This window comes from Taudactylus pleione, unplaced genomic scaffold, assembly GCF_031769625.1.
Source record: "Taudactylus pleione unplaced genomic scaffold, aTauple2 ptg000019l, whole genome shotgun sequence".
In the NCBI taxonomy this organism is placed as follows: domain Eukaryota; kingdom Metazoa; phylum Chordata; class Amphibia; order Anura; family Myobatrachidae; genus Taudactylus; species Taudactylus pleione.
Window position 1 is genome coordinate 39,623,413 of NW_028284421.1, and position 24,013 is coordinate 39,647,425.

The following is a 24,013-nucleotide window of genomic DNA, read 5'->3' on the forward strand; positions in this document are numbered from 1 at the left end:
AATCAGCGCCTAACTGTCATTTTTCAAACACAGCCTGTAAAGTGACAGTTAGAAGCTGATTGGTTGGTGCTATTTATCTCCAATTTTCTCTCTCTCCAAGCTTTATTAAATCTTCCCCTTAACCCCTAATAATAAATACTCTTCTTAAATCTCTGGTCTTTAGAAGAACATCCTGCTATTAGATAATACTGTACTCAGACTTTAGGTGATTACAGAACAGTATACTGCACAGAGATATTTACTAAAGTGCGGGTTTTTAGAAGTGGAGATGTTGTCCATAGCGACCATTCAGATTCTACTTATCATTCATCTAGCACCTTCTAGAAGATAATAGCTAGAATCTGATTGGTTGCTATTATTATTACCAGTTATTTATATAACACACACATATTCCACAGCGCTTTTACAGAGAATATTTTACCATTCACATTAGTCCTTGCCCCAGGGGAGCATACAATCTATATTCCATACCACATGCACACACACATACACACTAGGGTTAATTTTGATGGCAGCCAATTAGCCTACCAGTATATTTTTGGACTGTTGGAGGAAACCGTAGCACCCTGAGAAAACCCACGCAAGCACAGGGAGAATATACAAACGCCACACAGTTAGGATGAACAACAACTCCACTTGTAAAAACCTGCAATTTAGTAAATATACCCCTATAAGCGGGTTGGAACTGTTCAGAGTATTATACAGCTAACAAGACATGCCAGATCGGGTGACCTATTTATTAAGTTAAAATTATGCAGAAGCAGTTGTTTAAGGTATCAGTGAATTAGCTTCTATTGGAGCAAAGTCATGGGTGGGACAGCCTTTATCAAAATCACTGCCCCAGCATGACCATAAATATAAATTACGTGCAGGGGTGTATTAAGAGAAAGCACACATGCCCCCTCCTCTTTCCCCAGCAGCTGGCAGCAGAATGACGGCTGACCACAGGAACCCCCAATATTTGACACCCACAGCGTGATTAACAACACCCGGTGTGGACCATCCAGCAACGTATCCTACTCACTTTGAAAGGTGTAGTTATATACACATAAAGTTATCTTTACACACAGAATATGTCTTGAATATAATGTGTACCCTACGCACAAAATAGAAATGTTGATCTTTCACATAAAGGTAACTTTCATAATTAATTGATCTTCAATAACTCGTACTTGATCTTCATGATATTAATTTGTGGTAAAATATGATTTACTCCATATAGTAGGTAAAACATAAAAATTAGAACAAAGTTCTAAAAAATCCAAGTAAAACAAGTCCCAAATAATGGTCTCCAAATAACTGTGGTACAGATCTTATAAGTGGCTTAAATATAGCTGTACAGATTAGTCATATAGCCACATAAATATCTCCAGTATGTAAGGAATCCAAAATATTCAGTTCTCCAAGCAGTACATATCCCCATATCCAATGCGTTTCGATTAGAATCTTTTTCAATACCCCCATTACAGCTGAAAAATGGTACCTGCCTGTCAATCACTCTGCAAATAAATCCTCACTGCGACAGCCATCACAAGACCATCGCGGCACATGCGCAGTGTGACTTACATGCATGCTCAGCAGAAAAAATTTCCATTTGCAAAAACTTCAGCATTGCATCCGTCTCTGAATGAGGCCCATAGTGCACATGCCTGGCCTGATTTTATAAAAGGTGTACTGGCAGGGGCGGATTGGCCATTACTCTCTGCGGGAAAAATCCTGGTGGGCCAATCGCTTGTGGGGCCGCTTTTCAATTGAGGCCCCGCCCCCTATTCGCGTCACCTGGTTCCTGTACGAACTGTGTGTGTTATACACAGGCAGCCCGGCTGCCTGTCAGGAGATGATCTGTCTGTGGGGGAAAGGAATTCTACTGAACTAGGGGGAGATGATCTGTCTGTGGGGGAGAGGGATTCTGCTGAACTAGGGGGAGATGATCTGTCTGTGGGGGAGAGGGATTCTGCTGAACTAGGGGGAGATGATCTGTCTGTGGGGAGGGGGGTTCTGCTGAAATAGGGGGAGGTGATCTGTGGGGGAGGGGGGATCTGCTGAACTAGAGGGAGATGATCCGTGTGTGGGGAGAGGGATTCTGCTGAACTAGGGGGATATGATCTGTCTGTGGGGGACACGGAAGATGGAAGACCGGCAGCAGTGAAGATCCCGACAGGTAATTAAGGTAAGTATAACCAACCCTCTCCCCCCTAACCCTAACCTTCCCTTAGGGGTGCCTTACCCTAACCTTCCCCCCTAGTGCCTAACCCTAACACCCACCCCTCCCCACCCCTGGAAGTGCCTAAACCTAACCCCCTTGTCCCCGCAGCCTAAACCTAAGTGTCACAATCTGGTGAAAGTGATCCTCTGTGGAGCCGGGGGGTTCAGGTGACTATCGGAGTGACTGTGGCTAGGTCTCCTATTTGTGGCCGAACCCAGGTTTGGCTAGACCTGCCCAGGGGCGCGGAGTCTAACTCACTTGGTGGTTTTTTACAGTGACCCCTCCAATTGGGATTTGGTTTTCCGCTGCACCAAGTGAGCAGGTCGTGGCCCTCTGGACAGGTACCTGGGAATGGCAGAAGACCGGAAACTATATTACGTTAAGTTATTACTAGAACACTGGAGATACACTGGAACACAGTTAGAAATCCTGATCACTGGCTTGCATGAGATTACTGAGAATGTACTAAGAATCACTAAGAAATCCAGGAGCTGACTAGCTCAGCAGCTCAGGGAGATGTGGACACAGGCAGGTACTGGAGTTTGCTAAATATGCAGGAAAACACAAACATATACTGGGGATTGCACATACAAGAGTAGAGTGGACTCAATGAATATATTGGGAATGCTAGAAATGTGGTACTGGACAAAGGCCAAATACTGGGAGAGCTAGAAATGCTGGTACTGGGCAAAGGCAAACTACTGGGAATAATTATATATGCAGGTGCAGATTGCACAGACAAGACATATAGAGAAGATAGGCATACACTGGGAGAGTGTATGCCTAGTGCAGTGCAGATTTGCACTGACAAGACACAGAGCAGATTGACACAGACATGTGTTGGGGGGTCCAGCTGTGAGCTAATTAATACCAGCAGGTAATCTGACACTTCAGTGATACAGGGTAATAGCCACAGGAAAGCTGCAATAGAATTAGCAGCACATATACAAAGACACACAGGGAAGGGACATGAAACACTGATGGACTGTGAGAAAGCTAAAGTCTCAGAGTAAGGTTTAGCATGGAAGCTAATACAGGAAACTGGGAAACTGTGAGCAGGCTGAAGCAACACGCTGAAGGATTTAGCAGAGAGCAACAGTGGGAGTAACACAGGCACTTGGAATAACGAAGTTGAACAGCAACTTCCTGGAGTTCTGGAGGCGGATTTATACCCAGGGGTAGCAGATTACTGGAGCACAGCATCAGCTGACTGAAATCATGCTACCATAGGTTAGGAGTACTGTCACATAAGAGGAACTGTCATGGCGGCACCCATGATGGGAACTCCGATCCCCAGCACACACAGCCGACCATGGAAGCTCGCAAAAAGCACCTAAGGCAGAATACATCCATCACTGCACCAGATGTCTGACCGCAAGGAAGTCAGGGGAAGCTGGCAAGGAGGTGAGAGAGGCCGATCCTAGGCTGAACCCTGACAGTACCCCCTCCTTTTAGGGTGGGCACTGAACACCCATAAAGGCTCAACTGGAACTCCTCAGAAAGACACAAAAAATAGGCTTGAAAAACACAGGAAACTCGAAAATCCGACTTGAAAACATCAACAACAAAAAAAATCTTGCTTGAAGACACAATAAGAACTGGGTTCCAGCAGACTAGAAAAAATAACTTTTCAGATATCCACCCAACTTTCGTATCCGTTTTTAGAGACTGGAAGTACTGGAATACTACATAAGAAGGCTTGTTCAAGAAGTAACTGTTTGCTGAAATAAATGTCCACCAATTCAAAAAATGTATCCTCATTAATGACTTTGACCCCCAAATCTTTTGCTTTTGCTCGCCTGGATCTCCCACCATCACGGCCCAAAATAAGATAATTGATTTTACTGCTGAGTTTCTGAAAAACTTTGCCTCCATAAGTTTCTATTAAAGATTTGGCTTCATTATTCTCAACAGATTCTAAGACTCCCGAGATCACAAAAGACAAGTCCTTCAGGCAATTATCTGTTCCCAAAAAATTTTGCTCAGAGATAAGTTCTTTAGTTGAAGAACTGGTTTTATCCACAGAGGAAGGTAGGAGAACTGGTTGTGAGCATGAAATTTCTTTGGTCTTTGATTTAGGGCTTTTCTCTTTTGGAATTGAAGATACCTCAGACACTTTAGTTGAGCATACTGGAATGGACAAAACACAGTTAGGAGTGGACATGGAACTATACTGGAGATCCATCGATTGATAAACAGGAGATGTAATTGGCATTAATTGATGTTCTTTATCTGCACCAGAATTTAAAAATTTGTTATTCTCAGGGATTATATGGTCAGTACCTACTACGTCATTGGACGAAGAATACATTAATTCAAACAATTGGTCCTCGTCGATGACCTTGACACCAAGATTTTCTGCCACTTTCCATTTAGATTTATCACCGTTGGGGCTCATGATGAGGTCATTGGTTTCTTTACTAAGATTTTCCACAACTCTACCTCCAACTGCCTCAACTGGAGACTTGAGTCCTTTATTCCCCAGAAGCCCAGGGACCTCTGAGATCACAAAAGTCAAATTTTTCAAGTGGTTATCAATCTCCTGGGAAGTCTGTTCAAAAACGCTAGACTCCGATTCAAAAGAGCGTGAGGCTTGTGAAGATCCCCTGAACATAGGAACAGAAGAATTTATAACTGGGATGGACAAATTAGCGGAAGTTGGTCTTTGAAGTATACTACTCGAAATCCCCTCCTGGGGAATGACACTGGGAACCCCATCCTGGAGTGAGACACTTGAAGTCTCCTCCAGGGGAATAACACCACGAACCCCATCTTGGGGCATTACACTGGGAACCCCATACTGGGATAAGACACTTGAATTCCCCTCCTGGGGTATAACACTGGGAACCCCATCTTGGGATGAGGCACTTGAAATCCCCTCTTGGGGTTTAACACTGGGAATCCCATCTTGGGATGAGGCACTTGAAATCCCCTCCTGGGGTATAACACTGGGAACCCCATCTTGGGATGAGGCACTTGAATTCCCCTCCTGGGGTATAACACTGGGAACCCCATCTTGGGATGAGGCACTTGAAATCCCCTCCTGGGGTTTAACACTGGGAATCCCATCTTGGGATGAGGCACTTGAAATCCCCTTCTGGGGTATAACACTGGGAATCCCATCTTGAGGTATAACACTTGGAATCCCATCCTGGGGTGAGACACTTGAGGTCCCATCTTGGAGAATAACACTTGAAATTCCCCCTTGGGGCACAACACTGGGAACCCCATCCTGGGGTGAAGAACTTGAAACAAGAACTTTCTCTTAAAACGTAACACTGGAAATCCCCTCCTAGGGTATTACACTGGGAACCCCATCCTGGGGTGAGACACTTGAAGTCCCCTCTAGGGGAAGGACACTAGGAACCCTCTCTCTGGGTAAGAGGCTTGAAACCCCCTCCTGGAGTAAAGAACTTGAAATGAGGATTTCCTCTTGGGGCGTGACACTTGAAATCCCTTCTTGGGGTATAACACTAGAAACACCCTCCTGGGGGATAGCATTTGAGGCCCCTTCCTGGGAAACAAGATTTGAAACCTTCTTTTGGGGTGAGAGACTCAAGGCCCCCTCCTGGAGTACAGAACTTGACACTCCCTGTTGGAGTATGGGACCTAAAACCCCCTTCTGGTGAAGCTGACTTGGCTTTACCTTTCGGGGTACGCAATATGAAACCCCCTTTTGGGATGCAAGAACACAGACTTCCTCCTGGGGTGAGTGGCTCAGAACCCCCTCTTGAGGTATGAAACTTGAGACCCTTTCTTGGGGAGTAACACTTGAAATTACGGTCCGCTCCTGGGGTATAACACTTGAAACGAAGGCCTCCTTCTGGGGCGTGAAACTCGAAACGAAGGCCTCCTCTTGAGGTGTGTAACTTGAAACTAAGGCCCCCTCCTGGGGCATGAAACTCGAAACGAAGACCCCTCCCTGGGGCGTGAAACTTGAAATGAAAGCCCCCTCTTGGGGTACAACACTTGTAACCCCCTTCTGGGGTGAGAGATTTGAAACCCCCTCCTGGGGCATGAAACTTGAAATGAAGGCCCCCTTCTGGGGCATGGAACTTGAGACCCCCTCTTGGGGTGCGAGACTTGAGACCCCCTGCTGGGGTGTGAGACTTGAGACCCCCTGCTGGGGTAAGGAAGTTGAGACCCCTCCTGGGGCTACTGACTGGAGTCCCGTATTGGGAAAAGCAGAATCCGGACTGGGACCGGAACAGGCAGAATCTGGGCTGGGGCTGATGGAAATGGAATCCGGGCCGTGACCAGTAGAAGTGGAATGAGTAGTGTCCCTGACTTTAGAGGGTTGAAATATCCTCCCAATATTTCTTAGACGAGGGTTGAAGCATCTTGTAGCAGGGCCCCAATCGAAAACTTGAACTTTCTTTTGCTTAGTGGACATCACCTCCTTATCTGTAACTGAAGAATCGGGAATCACTGATGGATGATGGGGAGAATTGACATTAGGAGTCACACACTTGTCACCACTTCTCAGTGGGCACAGAGTACAGTCCTTAAGAAAGTGATCGTCATAACCGCAATATAAACACAGATGCAGTTCCCGGCGTCGCTGACGTTCAACCTCAGTAAGTTTAGGGCGCAGGTAACTTTGATGCTTTACTTTAGTTTGCTTGGAAAAGCTGTTAGTCAAGTCAGGAGTAGCACTAGAAAGCTTGGAAATAACTTGAAAAATTTTGGGACGGAGATTTTGTAGTTGTTCTAGAAGCCAGCAGAAACTCTTGAAAGGTTCAGGGTCACGAATATCAGGAAATTGGGGAACCAGAGGACACTTGAGAGGTTCACTAGCTTGCACAGAAAATTTTTCATCTGTAGGGGTAATTGAAACTTCGGAACGAAACTGTGGAGAATTCACTGGCAGAACTTGTGGTGTGTCTGGGGGCAAAGCAGCTAGAACTGAATGAATAACCATCATTTGACTAGAGAGTTCTTGCAGCTGCTGTCTGACGGATTGCAAAGCTGTCTCCTGTGCAGACACACGAAAGAGTAAATCCTGAAAACCTGCTTCAACCTGGAACCCGGCGGCTTGCATATTAGGCTTTTCAAACTGTCACAATCTGGTGAAAGTGACCTCTGTGGAGGACGGTGAGCCGGGGGGTTCAGGTGACTATTGGAGTGACTGTGGCTAGGTCTCCTATTTGCGGCCGAACCCAGGTTTGGCTAGACCTGCCCAGAGGCGCGGAGTCTAACTCACTTGGTGGTTTTCTCCAGTGACCCCTCCAATTGGGATTTGGTTTTCCACTGCACCAAGTGGGCAGGTCGCGGCCCTCTGGACAGGTACTTGGGAATGGCAGAAGACCGGAAACTATATTACGTTAAGTTATTACTAGAACACTGGAGATACACTGGAACACAGTTAGAAATCCTGATCACCGGCTTGCTTGAGATTACTGAGAATGTACTAAGAATCACTAAGAAATCCAGGAGCTGACTAGCTCAGCAGCTCAGGGAGATGTGGACACAGGCAGGTACTGGAGTTTGCTAAATATGCAGGAAAACACAAACATATACTGGGGATTGCACATACAAGAGTAGAGTGGACTCAATGAATATATTGGGAATGCTAGAAATGTGGTACTGGACAAAGGCCAAATACTGGGAGAGCTAGAAATGTTGGTACTGGGCAAAGGCAAAATACTGGGAATAATTATATATGCAGGTGCAGATTGCACAGACAAGACATATAGAGAAGATAGGCATACACTGGGAGAGTGCTAACTGCAAGTGCAGATTTGCACTGACAAGACACAGAGCAGATTGACACAGACATGTGTTGGGGGGTCCAGCTGTGAGCTAATTAATACCAGCAGGTAATCTGACACTTCAGTGATAACGGGTAATAGCCGCAGGAAAGCTGCAATAGAATTAGCAGCACATATACAAAGACACACAGGGAAGGGACATGAAACACCGAAGGACTGTGAGAAAGCTAAAGTCTCAGAGTAAGGTTTAGCATGGAAGCTAATACAGGAAACTGTGAGCAGGCTGAAGCAACACGCTGAAGGATTTAGCAGAGAGCAACAGTGGGAGTAACACAGGCACTTGGAATAACGAAGTTGAACAGCAACTTCCTGGAGTTCTGGAGGCGGATTTATACCCAGGTAGCAGATTACTGGAGCACAGCATCAGCTGACTGAAATCATGCTACCATAGGTTAGGAGTACTGTCACATGAGAGGAACTGTCATGGCGGCGCCCATGATGGGAACTCCGATCCCCAGCACACACAGCCGACCATGAAAGCTTGCAAAAAGCACCCAAGGCAGAATACTCAGCCTCACATCCATCACTGCACCAGACGTCTGACCGCAGGGAAGTCAGGAGAAGCCGGCAAGGAGGTGAGAGAGGCCGATCCTAGGCTGAACCCTGACACTAAGCCTCCCGGGGGGATGCCTAACCCTAACCTCCCCACCGGGGGTGCCTAACCCTAACCCCCCTTCTATTAGCCTAACCCTAAGTCCCCCCAGGAGGCCCTAACCTAACCCTCCCCCTCGCTTACCTTCGTTCGGTATGCTGGGCATCGGGCATCGGGCTCCCGGCCTAGGGATAATGATAGGCATCAGGATTCGACACTTATCATTAGTCCACTGTCGGGATTGCACAGTAGGGAAGCCGGCGGTCAGCATTTCGACCGTCGGCTTCCTGACTGCATCCTGACTGTGCTGAGGGGGGCTGTGGTGTGAAGGGCTGTACTGAGAAGGCTGAGCTGTGAAGGACTGTGCTATGAAGGGAAGAGTGATGAGGGGGGCTGTGGTGTGAAGGGCTGTGCTGAAGGGAGCTGTGAGGAGTGCTGTGAAGGGAGAGGGTTTTGCTGTGCTGTGGGAGGATGCTGTGATTTGGGGAGAGGATTGACACTGGGGTCACAGAGGAGATGGTGCTGCTGGGGCAAAAAGGAGATGGCCTTGGGGGCAAAGAGGAACTGGATCTGGACAGCGGGATATATTGGAGATACCAAGGCGGATGGTATTGGAGAGTGACAGGGGGATGGTGCTGTCGTGATACAGGAGGATGGTACTGGCGAGAACCTCTGTTGCATGTTGATGACATTGGCTTTATTCCTACGCTAACAGACAGCTTCCGGACCATGTGATCTCCTGTATGAATAGTGAATACTGACTGAAGACACTGCCTGTCCAGGGAGGATCAATTTCTTCAGAGGTTCCTTGTTGCAGAGAAATCAAATAGGTAAGAAAATACTTATTTACTTATTCACATGCTGTGTTTATTTACTGGAGAGAGGATCTGGGGGCATATCCATCAGCTCCAGGAGCAGTGGGCATGCCCCGAGCATGATGAAAACAAGGGGAGTAGCTTGCGGGCATAGCATTTCACCTGTGGCCAGGGGCACTGAGAGGGGGGGGAGCGGGTACTAAATACCCGGGCCCAGGCCTGCTGGAGGGGCCCGGCACCGCTCCCCCCACTCTGACAGCACAGCAGACCAGCACACGCTGCTGTGTGCTGGGCTGCACTGGGTGACTGCCCGCGTCTGCTAAGAAGCAGCCACAGCAGTCTCCGATGTCATTGGGGGTAGCGATCATGCCGATCGCGCCCCCCCGCTGGTTATGCACCAGGCTGAGGGGGCTCACTGTGCCCCCCTCGCCAGCGCGCAGCAGTGCTGCAAAACTTTTGTGTGGAGGGAGGAGGTGGAGCAGTCGGAAAGGGGATTATCCTGCAACCCAGTACATTGACTTGCGCCTCTCAAATGTTTTAGGGGGGATCGAGTCGCCCCCTCCGTTCCTGTGCCTATGGTAACACATGGTTATTTCAATTACAGTACTATCATCTTCCTGTCAACTTTAACCAGTCAGGCTATCCTCTTCTGACTTCTATAATTAACAAAGGCATTTTCACCAATACAGAACTGAGACTCACTGGATGTTATTTGTTTTATGCACAATAGTCAGCAAACTCTAGTCTAGAGATTATGCATACAAATCCCAGATCAGTCACTTATTTGATCAGTAAAGAAAAAATAAATATAATTCAAAATCACTTAATTAAAATATATTATGCTTGAAATAAAGGGTCTGATTCAGATCTGTATGCAGTACCGATGTTTAAGCAGTTGAGCCATTTTTTTTGGTACTGCGCATGAGCAAAAAGTCTAGAAAACCCTTACTGTGCACGCGCAAACCATTTGCGTACAACATTGCTATTACTTGAGATGGCATCTGTGATCTACGGGCATTTCTGAGTGGAGACTGGGAGGTGACCTAAAGTAAATGCAAAAAGTGGAGGTGGAATGGGAGTGTTAAGGGAGTCTCATGGCCGACTTTCGGCATGCGGCTGTGTTCTCTTTCGCAGAACCGTAGCCACAGTGGCCATATTTGAGAAAGTTACAAGGGAGGCTGTGCGCCAGGCAGGGGCTACTGTAGGAGTCTACGTTGTGACCGATGGTGCGCTAACGGTGAAGTGATGGGATCCACCAGCACAGTTGAGCATTGCCCAGATATGTAAAGTGGGCGTTGCGGGTTTGCTCAGTCTTCATGCTGACATTTGCATATTTTCACACACTTGCAAGTCCGTAAGAAATCGCAGACGTGCATGAACTGCGTGCACCTTTGAATCAGGCCTAAAGGCAGCACAGACGTCGACTTATTGTTCTAGGCAATAATACAAATGTAGGGGTCAAAGAAGCTGTGTATTCATAGAAAACTGGAGAATTCAAATTAAGCAAAAAAAGGAAGAAATGCAAATAGAATGTGGTTGTGTTATTACCAGGCCTTATTATTATTATTTAATAAAAATGTAAAATCTGTTGCTAATTTTAGGTGTGCCATCCATTTGTAACTGATCCAGATCTCTTTTTTGTACTTTAATTTCACACTGTGATACCTGGGGAGATTTTTAGCACTATGAATGATGCAGAGTCTCAGGGCCGCCATCATGGGGGGGGGACTGCTGGAACTGGAGTCCAGGGCCCGGACAGAGGGGGGGGTCGACCAGTGGCTCCTACCGCCGATACCTGGGGAGCTGCACAGTGGCAGATTCCTGGAGGTCATGGAAGCAGTGGTGCAACCTTCGCTTATAGATGGATCTATTCTATCCATTACTGTGGGGTCCATATAAAGATTGTGCAGTACAATAAAGTTTGTTTTTGAAAATTGAGCTAAGGCGCGCTTGACGTCATGACATCACGAACTACGCACCACTGACTGAGGAGCCGGCCGCAGAGCAAAGAGGAGCAGCCAGAAGACACAAAAGAAAGTAAATATCTGTGGGCTGCAGGCAGCTGGATGTGAGTGCTGGCTGGAGAGACAGAAGGAGTACTGGCTAGAGAGACAGAAGTGGTGCTGGCTGGGGAGACGGAAGGGGTATTAGCTAGAGAGACAGAAATTATGCTGACTGAAGAGACAAAAGGGGGCTAGCTGGAGCTTCAGAGACACTGCGGAGTTGGAGTTAAAGAAACACGGGGGGCTGCCTATTTTGTCAGTATCGGACCCCACAATTTGTGATGGCAGCAATTCAGAGATATGTGCTACAAGTTTCATGTCCTAAGACAACTTAAGGTGCGTGATAATATTTTCTGTTTGTGTCGTGGAGGAGAAGGTGTCACATTTATTGATCAGGTCATTACAAATGATCGTTTAATAGTGTTTATGCTATGTTGAACTTCATATACCTAAGTTAATAAATTACTACTTCCATGTCATTCAACTGTTTGTGTGATACAGAAAAGGTCAATTGGTCTTCAGAAAGTTAACCCCTAATAATAAATATTCTTCTTAAATGATGTCTGGTCCTCAGAAGAACATCCTGTTATTAGATAATACTGTACTCAGACTTTAGGTGGGTTTTTAGAAGTGGAGATGTTGCCCATAGGGAGGGGGAGGTTAGGTTCAGGCACCAGGGAAGGAGGGTTAGGTTAGGGAGAGGGGGAGAATTAGGATACCTACCGACAGGTGTTGGTATCCTAACCCTGTAGTGATGACGGTGTCGGGATTTTGATTGGCAGGATCCCGAGCGCCGGCATCCCATACCCATCCCTGTCATTGGGACAGTTGGAAAACCAGCCACCATCACCAATTCTTCATTGCGCCCCAGATTGCAGTGTAGGAAAATGAGAGAGGTTAGGCTATTGTAATTCTTCTGGACGTGCACAGCTGAACATTGCGGCAGCCTTTTCGCAAGAACTGAGGGCACCATTTAGCATTTGCTAAAGGGGTTATGTCATACTTTATGTAACAAATAGCTGTAATCTAAGATTACTGCTGTTTGCCACTGCATCGTTCTCCCCATCTTTAGAAGGCGAGAGAGATGAGGTCCCCATTGCCGGCAATGGGAACACGGCAGCAGTTTTCCGGCCTCAGTGAAGCCTTCCAGGTACTGCTGGATCCCCAGTAGGGTAATCAGTCATGCACATGCGCAGCCTGACTGACCGTCCTGCATGCGCATGACAGAGTAGCCTGTCACTGGCAGCGATAGGCTGCCAGCAGGTGAATGTAGGACTCCGCCGATGAGGAGGACTTACGCTGGACCTCGCCAGCGGTGTAAGTAATAATGAATACCAGTGACATATTCATTTGTATCACTGCAATACTAAACGAAATATGCCACTGGTATTTAGGACGGATGTTAAATGGGGCCCTGAATTCAACCCGTAGACAGTGGTTCGGAATAGGCTGATGGTTTTCTTAATGGTTTGTTTGTGATGAAATAAACCCTACACTTTGTATATATTCATGTATATTCATGTATTTGTGGTTAGCATGAGGTTGATCTCACCTTTTCTTTCACAAACTCCACCGTTTGGTAGGTATGCATAAGACTGTAGGTCAATTTCACTCTGTCCACCAGAGGGCCATCCTAGGACAAGTGGATTGAAATTACAATATGCACAATATGTATCCACAATTTTAGCCCTCTCAACCACTTTATCTCTTATAGTCTAACCTCAACTCAATATGTGTAGGTCAGTTCACCAAAACTTCATATGTTGATAGAATGTACATGCCAATTGTCTTCTTTTTCCATTTTACCAACATTACCTCTAATCTCCCTGTTAGATGCAATTCTTATATCTAATCCTATACTCTATACTTTCTAAGTTAATATTTATTGAGAAGTATTTACAATGCAAAAAAAAGTACATTATAATCTTAGGGATTGTAGTGCTCCAAGGTCCACTAAGACAAGATCTATGTCCTTCTACTGTAAACCTCCCACCCTTTCAATAAAGAAACACCTGACACAATATACCACCTTTTATCCTTCCTGTATCTTTTTTTTCTTTTGTGATTTATTGTTTCTTACCAGATTTGTTGCCCTGTATTTCTCCTTGCATAGTTAATTTATGAAAGGCAAAACTGCAGAGGAGCAGCATCAAATATATATATTACACACACACACACACACACACACACACACACACACACACACACACACACACACACACACACACACACACACACACACACACACACACACACACACATATATGTCACACATACATTACACACACACACATTATATCACACATACATCACACACACACACACACATGTACACACACTTACCATGCCGCAGGTACCATGTCAATAAACCCCACCCACTTGCGGAAAAATGCCGCAATTCGTGGGTCAATTGGGAGGGGGTGGACCCAAATGATGCTGTTCTAATTCTATTGCATCATATTGGCTCAGCCTCCCCATTGACCAGCGAATCGCTGCATTTTGCGCGAGGGAGCGGGGCTTAATAACATGGTGGTGCTTGCTCTCCCCTCTGTCAGGGTGGTTTCTGGGTAGTCAGAACCCCCCCTGCATGCGCTACTGAAAGGGAATAACTCAAAGTCTTGGCCAAATCTTTAAATGGGACACACTTTGTCCCTTCCAACTGTATTTCAGTGGAGAAGTACATTTCTAGGTGCAATGTTCCAAAGTAAAAAGTCACTTTAAAAACAGTGTTGGCGCGATGCGGTAAGCGGGCTCTGCAATGCAGGGATGAGTCGTGCTGGAGAGGCACCGCCGTCTTCTCCATTTGCCAGGCACCTGCTGAGATTTTGTTACTAGTGGCGGCTCCTTCCCTGCAGCCAGAGGCTGGGGCTCTCTCCTGAGCTCTGCCTTCCAGTTCCTACAGTGTGTGTAGGGAGAGACGTCATGAAGTCTCTCCCATAGTGCCGAGCTTGAGGAGCTGTCGGATTGCAGTGGGCGCAGGACTGGGGCTTAAGGTAAGTACAGTGCTGTGTCCAGAGCCATAACTAGACAATTTGGTGCTATCGGTGGAGGCTGTGCCGGGGGGAGGGGAGCGGGGGGTGATTGGCTATTGGCAGAAAAACCAAAGTCATTTACAGGGAAAAAAACGATGTTTGATCGGTGGTGCGTCTTTGTACGCACATTGATGTATTTGTGCTTGTGGGCATTAGCATAAATATATTTGTTGCAGCTGCTACTGCAGATCCATCCACCTCTGAATCAGGTGCATTATTACTACACCCCCACCCCACCACCCAGATAGCAGTAATATACCCCCTATAATATTATTACACCCCCATCCACCACCCAGATAGCAGTAATATACCCCCTATAATATTATTACACTCCCATCCACCTCCCAGATAGTAGTAATAAACCCCCTATAATATTACTACACCCCCACGTACTACCCAGATAGCAGTAATATACCCCTATAATATTACTACACCCCCACCCAGATAGCAGTAATATGCCTCTCTAATATTATACTACACACACCCCCACCCACTATCCAGATACCTGTAATATACCCCCTATAATATTACTACACTCTCACCCACTACCCAGTTACCTGTAATATACCCCCTATAATATTACTACACTCTCACCCACTACCCAGATAGCTGTAATATACCCCCCATATTATTACACACCCATCCCATTAATATTAACATTGCCCCTAGATAGCATTAATACACCCACCCCCAGACTGCATCAATATGCCCCCCACACCTCCCCATATACTTACCTGAGCAGGAAGTCATCTGCTTGCTCTCTCTGCAGGCTGCGGAGCTCCAGGGGAGTTGAGAGAGACAGAACACAGGCAGGGTAGAGGAGAGGATAGGGTGGGGAGACTAGACAAGAGGAGAAGCACATGCAGAGGGTAGAGGAGTGAAAGGGGAGGGGCTTCTCAGAGGAGGGGCGGAGTCTCAGACCGGAGTAGAGCCATCCTCCCCGCAGCCCATTGGTGGCAGTGTGTGTGTGAATGACAGCACTCAGCACAGCAGTAGTGCGGCCCTCCCCTCTTTCCCTCAGCCAGCACGGCCAGTGTTAGACACTGAGCAGGGGCATTTCTAGAGAGGAAGGGCCCCGCGTTCAGTCTCCGACACGGGCCGGCTCCTCTCCACACGGAGGCCGGCAGTGCACTGAGCTGTGCGCAGCCAGCGCCGGAGTTATAGACTCTGGGCACTAGAGTGTGCCCAGAGTCTATAGTGTATGCAAAGGTCACCGGGAAAATGGCCACCGTGGCCATTTTCCCTGTACTGTGCATGCGCAAACGACGGGAAAATGGCCACCGTGGCCATTTTCCAGTCGTTTTACAGCACCAGACACCCGCACCGACGTGGGACTCTGGAGAGGTAAGTATTATTATAGGTGCAGGGTGTGCGGTGCGGGGCCACCCTGGACCCAGAGGCCCGTGTTCCCCGCACACCCTGCACCCATTATAGATACGCCCCTGACACTGAGCCTGCGCTGGCTTTCATGCTGCATTTGGAACATTGTGGTGGGCGGCCTGTTCCGCCCTGTGGGCTGTTCCGCACCACCTTAGTTACCACCCTGCTATCGGCCATGGGCCCTTGGAATCCTGGGGCCCTCGGGCAGCTGCCCATTTAGCCTATATGTAGAGACGTCCTTGCCAATATAATGAATACCGAAATAGAAACCAGACATTATCTCAGAAAACATCATCTCCCATTTTTTTACCCACATTGAAACACTTGCCCCTATGACCCTTATGTCTGTGTCCCTGGAACCCTCATGCCTGCATCCCCCGAAACCTTCATGTCTTCATTACCAGCAAATGCCCTTGTTACATTTAATGAAAAGCTTTCTCCACACTAATAAATAAATAGCCCTGCCCCCTACTGAATTAAGAGGCTTCCTCTCTCCCTACCCTTTGCACTTACATTCTCTCAACCAGAAGCCACCATTATAGATGTCAGCAGGGATGGGTCCCTGTTTCTGGTCCAGCTGGTCAACATAGTCATGTTATGAGGGAGGAGTCTGTGAGCTTATGTGAACCAGGGAGCAGGTGCAGTGACCAGCGTCCTATGAAAGGCAAGCTCAGGCCGGTACATCTGGAAGTTAATCACTTCAGAAGCTGTGCAGGTGCCAGCAGCTTATTTAAGCTCATATCCTAAAGTCATTTTACTGTGCCACACTGGGACTTATCACCCAAATTGACCGCACATACGTGGCCTGTGGCCGCATGAAAACTGCCCCTGCCAAAGGCACACCGTGACCAGGCAGATGGAGGAGATGGCAGCACAGACTCCACGGAGAGGAGAAGGATGCGGCACAGGTAGGAGGAGAAGGCTGCACTGTGGGAAGAGATGTCATGATGCCTCTCTCAACACACAGGGCAGGAGCCAGGAAGGAACTGCTTGTGCGCACTGCTGTGCCCGGAAAATACAGAATGCGGTGGCGGCTGGTTCCGCCCCATGTCATCCAGAGCTTTGTGCAACAGCACCGTCCACACCACCCTTGTTACGGCCCTGGCTGTGTCTGTGTGTCCTAATGTGAAAATGGCATTACTGTAGGGATTATGTGTAAGGGGCACTACTACTGTGGGCATTATGTATATAAGGGGCACTACTACTATGGGCATTACATGTAAGGGGCACTACCACTGTAGGCCTTAGAAGTAGCACTATTTTGGGCACTATATGTAAGTGGCACTACTACTGTGAACATTATGTGTATAAGGGGTACTACAGCGGGCATTATGTGTATAAGGGGCACTACTACTGTGGACATTATGTGTATAAGGGGCACTACTGTGGGCATTATGTGTATAAGGGGCACTACTGATGACATAATATGTATGAGGGGCACTACTACAGTGGACATAAGGAGCACTATTAGTGTGGTTATTATGTGTAAGGGGCACTACTGTGGACATTATGTGTATACGGGGCACTACTGTGATCATTATGTGTATAAGGGGTACTACTACGGTGGGCATTGTGTGTAAGGGGCCCTACTGTGGACATTATGTGTATAAGAGGCACTACTGTGGACATTGTGTATAAGGAGCCCTACTACCTTGGCATGTGTATAAGGGGCACTACTACTGTGGCATTATGTGTATAAGGGGCACTACTACCGTGTATCATTATGTGTATAAGGGACACTACTGTTTGGCGTAACGTGTATAAGGTGTACTACTGTGTGACATAATGTGAATAAGAGCCACTGCTGTGTGGCGTAACGTGAATAAGGACACTACTATGTGGTGTAATTTAAATCAGGGGCACTGCGTGCAGTGTAATGTGAATAAGATTGTACTGCAGTTTGGAGTAATTTAAATTGGGCATGCCCACACCACTTGTGTGACCACACCTCTTTGGTGCATGCTGTCCCTTTAAAAAGGGAGGGAGGGTTCAAATTTATAGTTTGCAGGAGAGCGCCAAACACCCTAGCAGCAGCCCTGGTCTTGCTATTCTCGTAATTATTTTAGGACAAAATTGAAATAAGAAGAAACTAAACAGTATTTTAAGAGGAAAATTCCAATGTTTTATTTAATAAAATGGGTGGCTGTAATATGGTAGGAGGTTGTACATTGTTTTGATGTTTACACTTTAGTTGCGCATCTAATTTGCAGAGGTGTCTATCAAGAGTAGAGAATAGACATCCACTTTGAAGTATGTTGGGAAGACCATCTAAATACACCAGTACAAAGCCATAGGGGGAGATTTATCAAAGCATGGGGAGAAATAAAGTGGAGCGAGATAGAGCACCAACCAATCAGCTCCTAACTGTCATTTTTCAAACACAGCCTGTAAACTGACAGTTAGAAGCTGATTGGTTAGTGCTTTATCTCTCTCCACTTTATCTCTTTCCAAGCTTTGATACATCCTTCCCTTGGGACACAAGGATGAAGGTAAGTAACGGGGTTGGGGGGAGGGTTGGGGTTAGGATTAAGCACTAGGGGCAGAGGATTAGGTTTAGGGTGCTGGGAGGGGGAGGTTAGGTTTAGGCACTATTGGGGAAGGTTAGGTTCAGTCATTGGGGAGGGAGGGTTAGGGAAGGGAGAGGGGTGGTTAGGATACCGTCCGACAGGTTTCGGTATCCTAACCCTGTCGGGATGCCAGCATCTGAATTTTGACCGCCGGGATCCCTATTGCTGGCATCCCGTACCCATCCCCTCCCCCTCGAGTGTGTTGCCTTGTAAATTTAATGCCCTTCATAAGAGGCCATATGTAATTTTTCTGTGGCTCTCTGATCACTCTTCTATTTCCATATACATCTTAATTCTTCTCGGACATCTGCCTTATTTTCATCCCTCAGCATGTTTGTTTGTCTTAAAATATACTCACTTTATAATTTCTGTACTGGTAACCCTCAGTCTCCGGACGGTAGGTCAGGGAAGGATCCTGCAAACAGATAATTACTAAAGACAATGCAGAAAATAATTCATATGCATCATATTTTATACACATTGGGACTCATTTACAGTTATTTTACATGTGTACCAAAAGTTTGAACATGAACATATATATTTTCTTTACACCTACACGGTGGCAGTGTAATAAGAAGTGTTCACATGATTGTGACACAATTGCACCATACTTGCCTACTCTCCCGGTACCTGCGGGAGGCTCCTGATATTTCGGGTAGCCCCTGCACCCTCGGAAGAGTAGGCACTTCTCCTGCAACCTGCCCAGTTCACCAGGAAGTTGGCAGAATCTTACTGGCGATGCGTTGTCCACACATAGGGTGACCCAATTCTATGATACTCGTGTATATATATATATATATATATATATATACACACGCAAACTAATTGCGTAATTTGGTCCCACCCCCTATTTAAACATGCGTGACTCGTGGAATCACTAATGACACTAATACTTCGGCTCCGCCCATCACTGCCCACTTGAAAGCCCTCTATAGGCCTCTCCTGGAGAGGTAAAAACATGTTGTAAGGACACGCCACTGAGACTATCCACTCCACAAAGCCATAGAAGGTTCTACAGTGTGCCCCAATACTCTGCCATGCTTCTTTAGAAGGAAAAAATACTCTATCACGGCGCTGTACACTGGGGAGGGGGGCGCTGTGAGCCCCTCAGCCCGGCGGAAATCCAGGGGGGGCGCGATCAGTGCAATCGCTCCCCCCCCCACAGGCAGAGGAGAGAAGACTCTTGCTGCTGCTCAGCGGTAGCAGTGAGCAGTCTCCTACTGCAGCCCAGCACACAGCAGCGGGTATTGGGCTGCTGACAGGTAAGAGGGGGGGCGTCGGACTCCCCAACAAGCCCAGGCAATTCGGACTCACTCCCCCCTCCTCTCAGTACCCCTGCCTATACGCTCCAGGCATTATCTGGCACCAAATCTGCAACCTGTACCTGTGATAAAATCTGTGTCTAATGCCACCTGTTTCTACTTGATTAAATAAACCTTCCACCTAGTTTCGGATTGCCTTGTTGTGTTTTGCTAACCGCCACTCACACATCCACTGTGCATCCAACCCAGAACGCCAGCACCCTGTTAATGGATTCTGAGCACCAGGCCACTGGTGCTATCCCTCTGCTAATAGTGTAAGGTTGCAGTTTTCCACCTAGTGCGCAAGCACCTATAATTGAAAATTCTGGGGGTCTATATACTAAGCCTTGGAGAGAGATAAAGTGCAGAGAGATAACTGTAATTTTTCAAACACAAACTGTAAAGTGACAGTTAGGAGCTGACTGGTTGGCATTTATCCCCATCTCTCTCCAAGGTTTAGTATATAGACCCCTGTATCTGAAGCCAAAAGTGCTGATGATGATTTTCCATTCTACTCTAAAAGGGCTTCTGTGTTCTAGTGTAGAGTGTTCCAGCTGGAACCGTACTGATCCTTTATTTCCCCTTACAGAAATCTACTTTGCAGATTGTCCGTTTCCTTAAGCGGGAAGATTCCCAGTGGGCCGATTGGTCTGTGGGGCCGCTTTTCATCTGTGGACACCAACGTCAACGATTGTATATACTATTGCTGCCTGCAGTCATCAGACAGAGACATCTAGTGATGTCAGTAGTGGACTTCCTGCTCTATTAGAGCAGGAAGTCCACTTGGGTTTGCGAGACCTGAGACCCTACCACAGGGTCTCCTCACTAGCACGATGGTCGCGATAATCTCGCCCATCGCCAGGTCGCACGCACACGCTGTGGGTGATCACCCACAGCTGTGCAAGTGGCCTGGAGGCTGGTCAAAAAACAAAATAGAGACGCCGTGATTCATAGCGTGCGCCTCTGAATCAGGGCCATAGTGCAGGTTACATAATGAAAGAAAATGTCTAATTGATTGGTTGCTGGAGGATATTATCACCATTTTCTCAATGTCACTAGTAAAATTGGAAACATACAGTAACCTAAAATGAGTTAAACATGCTTAAGTAGTCTAATTTCACTTTTTTTTTTTCACTTTTTTTTATTCTTTTAAATGTATATCTATTACTGGATTATCAATGTACTTTTTCCATGTCTTACAAAAAAAAAACCATTCATATTTGGTACAGTACCTCTGCCTGTAATTCTGCTATGCACATCGAACTGGGGTAAAGAGAAATCCTGAAAGTACCACATTTTCTATGCAGATATAGGTGACACTCATACTTACCAAATGAAGTACCTTCATCCTCAGGGTTACCTGTGAGAGGAATAAAGTCCAGGAGAAGACCAAGATGCACAGGGGAAGAGCGAGCGAGTGGTTGTAATTTATCTGTATGATTATGTAAGAGTGACAGTGGCCTATCAATTAGTGACTTGTTAACCAGAGAGTAGGGCAGAGGTAGAGGAGTTTCTGCTGATTCTTACAGGCCGTCTTGGATCAATGGTGTACAAATTACCTTCTACTCGGTCATGAGGTGCCTCATATCTCGCTTGTTACAATTAAAAATGACTGCCGCATAAACATGAAACAGATTTACACAGCAGTATCAATACAAGATATTTTGACATCCAATGATGGTAAGCCTGGTATAATCACATGGCAACTACACAGCAACTACACAGCACTGGTAGCTCCGATGTTCATAAATGTATGTAGCAAGCCATGGGGAACCCTTGCTGATAGTGGAAAGGTGCAGTCCTCATTATGAGGATGCAGTCATCCTGCTTTTACACCAGTCTTGGACCTGCACCCACAAATATTACTGCACCATAGGCATATGCCTCTTCAGCCTATTCAACACAGACAGAAGCCAATACAGAAAAAATAGTGTACCGTAATATCTTATCCTACCAAATATGGGGACAGGTTTTATTATATCCGTCACTGTCATATTCGGATTTGTCTGTGGATCCAGACTTAAGTCTCTGGTAGGAGTGGGTTCTGGAGTGGATGTCTGGAAACTGGCTGGTCTGATATAGTTACGGCTCATGAGATGTAGTCTGAAGCTGAATGAAGCTGAACAGTACTGGGGAATTGGCTGAGACCCAGAACAGAGGTGTGGAGTCTAACACCAGTGGTTTTCACCAGGGACCCCCGCAAGGGAGTTTGGGCTTAGCTGTGCACGACGTGCAGGTTGCGATCCTCTGTTTGGGTTTCCCTATACTGGCAGCCGAAGACTGAATCTCTGGGAAGAAACCGGATTGGACGACACTGGTATAGAACCGATGGTATAAGATATCAGACTGGAATCGATGGTATAGGATATCGGACTGGAACCGATGGTATAGGATATCAGATTTGAACCAATTGTATAGGATCTCTGGAATGGAACCAGATACTGGAGCCAGTAGTGCAGCGAGATGAAATATCAAAGGTTGAGACTTGTGTATTATGTGTTTCACAGAACAAGCAATTGATGATTTTCAACACTGTTGTCTATTTGTGTCAAGTCCTGCACCATTCTTACACTGACTGTAGATTGCATGCTAGGCTTTAACAGGGAGCCTGTCTAACACCTAAACTGTGTTTTGTGACAATTAGACACAGAGGGGTAAGAGATACCTGCTTTGTGTTTATTATTTACACTGATGACATGCATAAATGTGATCTCAATGTTAATGGTTGAGACTTGTATAATATGTGTACTTTACAAACCTAGCAAATGATGATCTTTAAAGCTGTTATCCATTTGTGCCAAGCCTAGAATCATTTTACACTGATTGCAGACTGCATGCTAGGCCTCAATTAGTAGCCTGATAAATATCTGACTGTGGTTTATGATATTTAGACACAGAGGCACTATTATCCATCATTTAGAAATAAGTGGATTTATTATGTGATTACATTCCTACCTAAGCTTATTGTTAAACAACAGGGATATGTGTGGTCACCATTGGTAAGGGATACCTGCTTTGTGTTTATTGTTTTTCCACACTTATCTTGTCTGCGGCTGCCAGCCTTCACCATCTCTTCAAAAAGATAGGCTATATTTTCGCCCTAACCTTTTTTCCCTGCGATAAGAATATTGATTGGATACTTCAGGCAGGATTTATTATATTATATGTTATATGTTTATGTTCGTCTTTTTGTCTTGTCTTGGTATTCAGTATTTCCAGTGCTGTTAGCACCAATATTTTAACAAGTGAATTAAAATTGTTATTTTATCCATTATTCATCATATCATTTCAAACTACTATTCAAGAGTGCCCCAGTAAAAGAGTCCACTTAACCTGCCTGTGTAGGGACATTTTTTCTGTTTATAATAATTGACTTTTGGGAGCACCGCCAACAATCTCAATTCAACAGGAGGTTTTTCTCCAGTAATTTGTATCTATAGTTGGTTATCTATATTTCTATTCTACTTTTTCTCTTGTGCAGAATCCTTTTTCCCAAATTTCCCTTTTCCCCCCCATTCTAGAGATGAAAATCTGCACAGGAGTGGCTGAGTATGATAGAATATCCACAGGAGCTCTCTCTAATGCTTCGACAACTGAGCTGAAGACAACATTGCACTGGCAAGCGCTTAGTGCTCAGATAATCCTTATATACTCCTGGGAGAGCAGGGATTGTCTGCAGATGTCAGGTGACAGCAAACTGGTCTCCTGTTGGTGAATAAACAGTCACCTGATTCAGATTGTCATGTAAGGATACTGGATTTCAACCTCTATACGCACCTACCTATACCTTCTAAACCCTGCCTATAAACCTCTAAAATTTATGCTATTTGCGTACGCAGTCAAGACTTTAGACCTTGAACATGTGTTTCCAAAGCACAAAGTATTATTCAAGTAAAGTACAGTCAGTTACACGCTGTGATCTAAGTACAATTTAGAGCAAAGAATTATACAGACCCAAGATACAGTTATACATTACGCACGCGCTCTGGACCAGATACCGGCATCAGCAAGAAACCTCCGTCAATCAGCAATCAGCAAGAAGACTCCAGACTGGGGTCACAACACACACATTTATACCCTCACAGAAACAGACAACACAATAGAGGTTTGTTGCTGATCCCATTGGTTCCCAGTGCGGGTGCATCTGTTACAGGGCATTTAACAGGTTGATTCAAATGGACACAGAACAGCCTCTAACAGCTTGTTGCCTCCTCTATTCTCCCTGCATGCAAATCTAGGCTGTTGGTTTCACAAAATACATTTTGGTGCTTTATATCTCTATGGTCCATAAGTTGAGAATGCATGTTGCGATCTTCACACCGATGATACCGGGAAGCTGTTGAGAA

The 24,013-nt window shown here is 46.1% G+C and overlaps 1 protein-coding gene across 1 annotated transcript in view; it reads right to left on the reverse strand.

Annotated features, from left to right (window-relative positions):
* Positions 1-21,062, reverse strand: part of MIOX (myo-inositol oxygenase) — a 72,150-nt gene extending 51,088 nt beyond the window's left edge. Inside the window, exons 1-3 of the mRNA XM_088444440.1 lie at positions 20,998-21,062; positions 18,725-18,781; positions 12,940-13,020 (exon numbers count right to left, since the gene is read on the reverse strand). Coding sequence (XP_088300566.1) covers positions 12,940-13,020; positions 18,725-18,781; positions 20,998-21,015 — 156 coding nt within the window. The 5' untranslated portion in view covers positions 21,016-21,062. The remainder of the gene's footprint in view (positions 1-12,939; positions 13,021-18,724; positions 18,782-20,997) is intronic.
* Positions 21,063-24,013: the final 2,951 nt, after the last annotated feature.